The 8,239-nt window shown below is 54.2% G+C and overlaps 1 protein-coding gene across 8 annotated transcripts in view; it reads left to right on the top strand.

The window, feature by feature from the left end:
- The first annotated feature begins 1,013 nt into the window (after positions 1-1,013).
- SCN5A (sodium voltage-gated channel alpha subunit 5) overlaps positions 1,014-8,239 on the top strand; it is a 77,528-nt gene continuing 70,302 nt past the window's right edge. For all 8 annotated transcript variants that reach the window (XM_063114359.1, XM_063114357.1, XM_063114356.1 and 5 more), the window contains exons 1-2: positions 1,014-1,286; positions 3,769-3,887. In XM_063114359.1, coding sequence (XP_062970429.1) covers positions 1,014-1,286; positions 3,769-3,887 — 392 coding nt within the window. The remainder of the gene's footprint in view (positions 1,287-3,768; positions 3,888-8,239) is intronic.

Below are 8,239 nucleotides of genomic sequence, written 5' to 3'. Positions count from 1 at the left end.
ATCCTCTGAGGCCACCAGGGGCCACATTCTCTTGGTTTGGCATCACACACATGTGCCAGCTGGATGTCCTGGTTGATGAGTGGTCACCGTTTTCCGGTTCTGCTGTCACTTGAGATCCACATTGCTGTGTTCACACGTGGGAGGAGAGGAGCAAGAAACTGCATGAGGAGCCGTAGGTGATCTGTCAGCATTTCCCATCTTTGGAACCAGATTGGTCTGGGAGGATGCCGCACCCTGGGGATTCCTTTGAGATCCTCCCAGGCAGAGCTCAACCGTAGCCATGAACACCAGAGTGTCAACATCTGGATGACAACTCCAAAGTTGTTACCCAGCTGTTTCCACAAACCCACAGGATTTTCCTGGGTCCCCTGCAGCAAACAGATGTCACATCAATTGATGCCGCCATAAACCCCAAGCGAGTCTGGGCACCCTCCCCTTGTAGGTGCGTGGTTCTTAGGGGACCCCAAACAGAATATCCCCCACCCGCTGCCTCACCACTCAGGCTAGGAATCTGCCCTGAGTTTGGGCATTGGCCTAGAGGACTCTGATCACCCTCCCTAGGGCTCCAGGTTTCCTCTAGAAAGGACAAGCTAAGTACCTTCTGATGTGCTTACTCTTCACCCGTGTGTTCTTCATCATCATTCAGCCATTCGTTTGTTCAAGATCAGCTCTGCCAGGGGTAGAAATGTGATGCCCCATCCCTGCCCCATGAGTATCCTTCCTCAGCCCATGGTGTGTTGGCACCCTAAGGTCCCCATGCATACCTACCACCTGGCGGGCCCTGGGCTTACCCAGGCCAGTGTTGACCAGGTGTGCCTGTGGAGCGGTTGGCAACCTGGGGTCCGGAGCGTCTTTGCAAACTGTGTCCTTCCCTCCACCAGCACAGCCACTGGCCAGCAGGTCTGCCACCCTGCCCTCTGGTCCTGGGCATGGCATCAGGCCCTGGTCTGTGTCTTCCAGCTTCCCCACAGGCAGCGTGAGGAGAGCCTGTGCGTCAGAAGCAGGATGAGAAGATGGCAAACTTCCTGTTACCTCGGGGCACCAGCAGCTTCCGCAGGTTCACACGGGAGTCCCTGGCGGCCATCGAGAAGCGCATGGCAGAGAAGCAAGCCCGCGGCTCGGCCACCTCTCAGGAGAGCCGTGTTGGGCCACCGGAGGAGGAGGCTCCCCGGCCCCAGCTCGACCTGCAGGCCTCCAAAAAGCTGCCAGATCTCTATGGCAACCCACCCCGAGAGCTCATTGGGGAGCCCCTGGAGGACCTGGACCCCTTCTATAGCACCCAAAAGGTGACTGCCACCTACCCCCCACCTATCCTTCCATGCAGCCCCCCTTTCACGGCAGCAGATTGGGGAGGGCCTTGCCTCCATGTGGGGCTTGATTGGGGCAGGTTCCCCAGGCTGGGAGGGAATGAGTCACTAGTGATCTAGATCCCAATCACCTTCATTTTGGAGCTCTGGAATAAATGACAGGAATCGTGCAGCCTGAGATGCTGGTTTGGTGCTGTGAAGGAAGGAGAGGGCAGCCTCGGGTGCAGTCTTGCTTCCTGTGGAGTGCTTCTTTGGGGATTATCTAAGGTTATATTTCACCTCTGGAGGACTCCTCCCCTGCTCATGGTGTGTGTGTTAATTGGAGGCAAGCCCTGGGTCCTGCCTCCAGTTGAGTTTGGGCCCCAGAGCACAGCATGCCATCCCCTGTCCTAACCAGGGGCAGCGTGTAGCGCCCACAGCCTTCCCCTGTGGCATCACAGAGCTCCCAGGGCTTGTGGAACCATGAAGACCAGTAGGAAATCAGAGAGGGGTGGAGGGGGAATCATTCTGCCATTGTCCCCCCTGAGTGCAGGGAGAGGAAATGGCTTTCGTCCACTAGGGCAAAGTGACTCAGGCTTCCTCCCAGCACAGCTCCTACCCAGGAGGTAACTTCCCCAGTCTGGGTCTCCTGCCCTGGCCTCCCCTCTCAGGACCCTGTGCCCAAGCCCTACACCTGGCCAAACCTCAGGCACATGGGGCTCCTGCAGAGGTCTGGATTCTCCACCCAGCTGCTCACACTTCAGAGCCTCACTGCTGGGGGAACACGGATTTGAATTTAGGGGAGACCTTTCCCCAGAAGATCGGGTACCGAGGAGGACAGAGGCTGCTCACATTACTGCCGGCGGTACCAGGCTGAGGACGCACTTGAGGGGCAGACAGGGCAAGTGTGTTCAGTGTGAGAGGACTGTGGGTGTGAGCACATGGCAGGTGTGAGAGTGTGTCTGTGTCACCAGCAGCCTGAGTGTGTGTGACTGTGGTTAGAGACTGTGTTTAGAGACCAGAAACCAAAGGGTGGTGTGGGCACACATTTATCTAGTGGTGTGTGCATGCATGTGTGTGTGAGTGGATGTGGGTGTGAGCGGGTGTGAAGAGCAAGCCCACCAGTCTATATAAACAGGCAGAAGAGGAGACCTTGACCGTGGTCCTGCTCCCAGGCTCCCAGCTGAACATCTTCTTGTTCAAGTGACTCAGGTGGGGTCAAGGTCAGGGGTGGGGGGATGGGGCCACAGTTGGAGTCAGAGGTAGGCTGGAAGGTGGGATTAGGCAGGGTGGGTGGGCCTGGGTCATGGTTGGTCAGAGCTGGAAGTGAGAATTGGGTTTGGGGTGAAGGCCACAGCTGGTAGTGAGTCAAGGTTATGATGAGAGGATGGGTTAGCTGCAGTAGGCAGGAGTCACAACAGGTGGACCCGACTGAGATTGGGGTCAGGGCTGTGCTGGGCTTTGGAGGCTGGTGGCAATTTTAGCCTGGTAGGAGTCAGGGACACCATCTCTTCTCTCCCTGTGTCCAGGAATGCTTGAACAGTGGCTCGAACCTTCTGTCTCTCCTTCTGACCCCTGGCCACACTGTCCACAGCCCCAGGGTTGATGGAGGCACCACAGCAGAACTTTTGGTCCTAATTTATCTGGTCAACTTGTCTCTCCAGCCCAGATTAAATAGAACCTGTCCCACCAGCTCAGCCCTCAGAGAAGCAAGACCCTGAGCTATGCCCAGCACATACCCGGGCAGGTGGGAATAGACTCCCATCTTCAAGGGCTGCTTTTGGCCCAGACTTCCACCTGAGGTGCACATGACTCAGCCTCTGGCAACCATCGTCTACTCCCATGTCTCACTATGCTGTGTAGATGGGGATCTTCTGGAAGCTCAGGGAGGGGGTCCACTGTGGGCTGCTCCTGATCCCCCATGGGAGACACTAGGTTGTCTCCTCTGGAGTGGGCAAGGCTGACATCTGTCCTGAGCTCAAGAAGACAGGATCCCAGGGAAAGCCTCTCTGGGGCTGGTTCTGCATCTTCCCTTCTCCTCACCCCTAAGTCTCTCTTGCTGACCTAGCTCACCCAGTGGGCCTGAGAGACCTGGAGTGGGTGGGGAAGCCATGCAGGGCAGGGGCAGGGGAAGGCAGGTGGGGGCACCCAGTCTTCTGGGTGTCTACAGCTGGGCTAGGACCATGACGGCCCCTTCTTGTTGGGACTGTAATTTTGAAATTATACTAAATGTTAACCAACCTGACATTCCCCTAAACTAGACCCCAACCCACCCCACCCTACCATGGGCAAGGCAGTGAGAATCACTGACCTACAAAATGTGCTGGCTGCCCTATCCCCCAACCTTCCCTCACTCCCTCTCCTCCTCCCAGCCCAACCCTCAGCCACAGTCCTAGGGCTCTGAGCCAACAGCTGCCCCAAAAGCCTCTTTCCACGAGAGCCTAGGGGCTGCTGCCCCTGACCTAACACTCTCTGTCCACAGACCTTCATCGTGCTGAATAAAGGCAAGACCATCTTCCGATTCAGTGCCACCAACGCCTTGTACGTCCTCAGTCCCTTCCACCCTATCCGGAGAGTGGCCGTGAAGATTCTGGTTCATTCATATCCTTTGCAGTTAATCCCCTCTGTGTGCCCCATGGGGGACCGCATGCTGGGGATGTGCACAGGGGGCTGCCCCCCATCCCACCTCCATCCCAGTTTAGGACCGAGGATAGTGCTGATTCCCTGCTGGTCCTCAGACAAGCAGCATCTGAGAGCTGGTTGGAAATGCAGAACCTCCCACCCTCCCCCAGACCTGCATTTGCACAAGATCCCCAGGGCATTCTTGGGCACTTGAAAGTTTGAGAAACCCTTTTCTGATTCTTCAGGAGAAGAATATCCTAGAAGCTAAGCTACTGAGGATCCCAGAAGAAATGAAGCCTGTCAGTGCTCCCTGGCTTTGATATAGGCTCCAAGTGTCTCCTCCCACTGCACCCCTTGGGTCTTCCACTTCCCCATGCATTTGTAGGGACCTTCAAGCAGGTTGCCAGGGCTCAGCCAAGGAAAAACCATTTCCCAATAAAGAGGCCTCCCATTTATTCACACATGGGCATCTTTCGAGGGAGGCAACACTTGCTTTTTGATTAGGTGTTGACAAAATGTTTGCAGTTTCAGAGTATCTCAAAGAATTCTAGTTAGCGTTAAATTATATAAACCACAGCCTAAAAAAGCTCCAGCATGTGGAGGAGAGCTATAGTGATGGGGTGTAATAAGGGCTCGTGCCTGGCTTGGGCCTGAGGGCACATCGCTTAGGCAGTACATGTGATCTCACCTGTTTTCTGTACTGCAGAGAAGGGGCCCAGGAAGAGGCCACTGGGGAAGGCAGTGCTGGCTGCAGAGGCAGAGGCATCAGTGTTTTGCTGCAAAGGCCTGGGCAGCCCTTCCTCTGGCCTGTGGTGACCAGGGCAAGAGCACACGTGTGGGCAGTTCTGCTGTTAATCTAAGCAATGCTGCTGGGCCCAGCAGTGTCACTGACTGGTTCTGGTGGGCTGGCCCAACAGAGCTATCCAGGGTCCCCCTCAGCTCCACTCTGAATGGGCCTTTTCTGAGGCCAAGGCAAAGACTTCACCATTCATCTCTGAGCAGGACAGGAGGCTTCAGGAGCAACTGCCTTGTGAGGGGCTAAGTAATCAGACTGATGCTGACACAGGTTGGGGGCTTTTCCTGTCCAGGCAGTGACGGGGGATTCTCCTGCATGGCTCTACTTTCTTCCCAATTGTGCCCCAGTGCCTGATCCTGACCCCAGGGGCTAATCACGGTGCCACATTTATTATCTGCATGCATGCAGACACACAGTAAGATTCATGGTCTCTCCCCTCCTCCACCTCACTCCTGCCCTTCTCATGGGGTTCCTGAGACACATGTGTGTCTAGGGACAATCCCACATGCAGACCATGGCTGTGGCATCAGCAGGGTGGTCTCTAGGGTGGGGCAGGCACTGTGGGTAGAGGCTATGTTCAGGGGGCAGCCTGCCATTCACAGATACATTTTACTTTGTGGGACGAGAGTGGTTCTAGATTTCATTTCGAGCCATTCTGCAACTGTTCCTGAGCTCCCTGTAGATGTCAGCCACTCTGCTGGGCACCTGGGGGTATCAAGCTGAATAAGGCCCCATCCTGGCCCCTTGGGAATCTTACAATCCTCCTAAGAGGGATAACACAGCTACATAAATAGGTGTCGTTCCTGCCAGAGTACGGCCACAGCCTGGTGAGAGAAGAGCAGCAGCAGGAGGAAGGTGAGCTTCTTTCTTGCTCTGAGCCTGTCTCTGGCCTCACTCTAAGGGCGTGGCCTCCCTGAAAGCATCCTCCAGCTCTCACCTGGGGCTTCTCCTCCAGGTATCTAACCAACCTGGCACTGTTTGGCAGCCACGAAAGCCCCCAGGGATACAGCAGCAGCCCCAGGGCTCCTGCAAAGCACTGGGCTGGGCCGGACTTTGGGGCAGATGAGAGGCCAGGGAGGCAGGTGGGCGAGGAAGGTGGTGGGGCACTGGAGTCCCCAGCCTGGCTAGAGGGTCATGGAGCAAGAGGTGCTGGTTTCACCTGGCAGGACTGGCCCTGAGAGCTCTGAGCCAGCCTGAGTCCCCCAGGGCAGCTGCCCCAGGGAAGTGCTCAGCATCAGGGAGGTCCTACACTGGGCTCCCCGTGGCTGCCTTGGCACTCACTCCACTGCCTGAGGATGGAGCACATTGCTGGCCCTCGGCAGCGCCACCTCGTGGGCTCAGCAGGCACTGGGGGGAGGAACGGGGCCTAGATTTGTGGGGTTTGGGAGCAGCCCCTCTGCACCCTTAAGCCTTGACATTCAGAAAGTGGCACACGGACCAGCAGCATCAGCATCACCAAGATCTTGTAGGAATTGCTGAATCTTGAGCCCCACCCCAGAATCTGCCTTTTAGCAAGGTCTCTGTGTGCACACTACCCTAGGGTAATTGTTTCCAAATGTCAGCCTGTGAGGACCGCAGTCTCACACAGGAAGTTTGTTTAGAATTCACATTTCTAGGCCTTTCCAGACCAGAATCATTAGTTGGAGGCCTAGGGATCTACAAGTTCTCCAAGCATTCCTTTTTTTTTGGTTGAAATGTACTTCTCATGCCATAAAATTTACCACTTTAAAGTGCACAATTAAGTAGTTCTGCAACCATCACCACTATCTACTTCCAGGACATTTTCTTCACCCCAAAAGGAGAGGCCATGCCCATTAGTAGTCACTCTTTCTAATGAACAGTCATATTTCATGTTTTGAATTGTGAACTTTCACTCTGCTTAAATTTTTATATCCACTCAAGCATCTCCTAAGTCCCTCCATGTGCAATGTTCTATGCTAGGCTAGTTGGGAAGGGCAGGAATGCAACCTGGTGAGAAAACCTGCTCACTTGCAGCAATCCAAGAGTTAACAGAGTGACATGTTAGTGAGTGACCAGCAATTCATTTTGTCTTTGCTCTTGGCTCCACACTTGCAATGCATCCTTGGTGCCAAAAAAGAAAATATGGGCATGTAGAATTATTTTTTCCCATGTATTTTTGTCATAATCCTGCAGAATGTGTTCCTGTGGGAATTAAATAAAAGAAGCCAACTGAACTCCAAATTCCTCTACAGTCACATTCAGAGAGTCCTCACGTTCACAGCAAGAAGCATTTTGCTTTCCTGGGTGCACAGGATCTGTTCACAAAATCCTCCCACGTTTCTCTACCAGATTCAAATGGGCAATCAAACCACATGTTTGTGTGTTTGTATGTGTGTGCATGTTGATTTAATAGCACAAATATATGAAAATACCCCCCACAGTTAATTCCCTTCTCTGGGAGTTTTTTTGACTCCCTAAGATCTGAGGACTTAGGCAGCCCAAGTTCCAGGCATTCCCCACAACCCGTGCAGGCAGTCCTTGCTGGCATTTTAATCATGAGGCTGTGAGTAGGTGTTTGAGGACAATGACACGACAGGATTGAAGATGTTCAGCTAAGCTCAGGCTTGGAGAGCTGGCCTTTGCCTCTGCCTACACAAGGGACCAGCTTGATCACTGGCCTGAAATTACCAGGCAGTACAGACAGGTGTGCCCTGGCCAAGAGTTCAATTGACTCATCTCCCTGGTATTGGCTGCATGCTGGGCTCCATGGGGGACCTGGGGATGCTCAGTCTAGGTTGGAAGAGATATCATACCCACACATGCTTGCACACACACACACAGAAGAACAACTGAGAATAGTGTAAGCACCATCCTCAAGGCCAGAGGAGCCAGGCAAGGGTTTTGAGCAGCCAAGTGGCAGAGAGACAAGAGGCTGCCATACCACACCTTAAGCTATTGCTGTGTCTGGAAAAGACAAAGCCCAGATAGACAACTCTTTTCATTGCCCAGCATGGGACCTGGAATCTGACTGGTGGGATTCAGGTCTGTGTACTGGACTCTTCCCTGAGTCTTGGTGTTAGGGTTCTTGCTCACCTCTCTCTGTGTCCAGCCAAGTCTTCTGGTCCCAGGCAGCCTGTCCACACTGCTGCTCTCTGCAAAGGGGCCTTTTCTCCACTCTAAGTAGAGCTGTGAGCAGTTCACCCAGAGCTGGGAGGGGCTTGACTTCACAGAGAAGGGGTCTCCCCAGTCCCCAGTCCACCCCGCTTCACAAGCTGGGCTGACAGATTGCTGAAGGAGCCCTCGCCAGCCTTTGGTGCCTGTCTAAATGTCTCCTCCAGGAAGACTTCCTGCCCAGCCCAGCCAGAGGTGGGTCTGATTTTTCATAACATCCATCTAAGGGAGTTTCAGGGATGTGTCTCTGCCGCCCCGTCATCCACACAGTGCTCAGGTGAGGTTTGCTCTTAGCAATGACAAATAATTTTATTCCTCCTCCTGTGTGGCAGTCTCCTCACAATTAATGGAACCCTTCACCCCATTTGGTTTTCATGCTGCCCTGTGAGCAGCAGAGGCCAGG

The sequence above is a fragment of the Cynocephalus volans genome, chromosome 11 (assembly GCF_027409185.1).
Source record: "Cynocephalus volans isolate mCynVol1 chromosome 11, mCynVol1.pri, whole genome shotgun sequence".
Classification (NCBI taxonomy): domain Eukaryota; kingdom Metazoa; phylum Chordata; class Mammalia; order Dermoptera; family Cynocephalidae; genus Cynocephalus; species Cynocephalus volans.
This window is presented reverse-complemented; position numbering and strand designations above follow the sequence as displayed.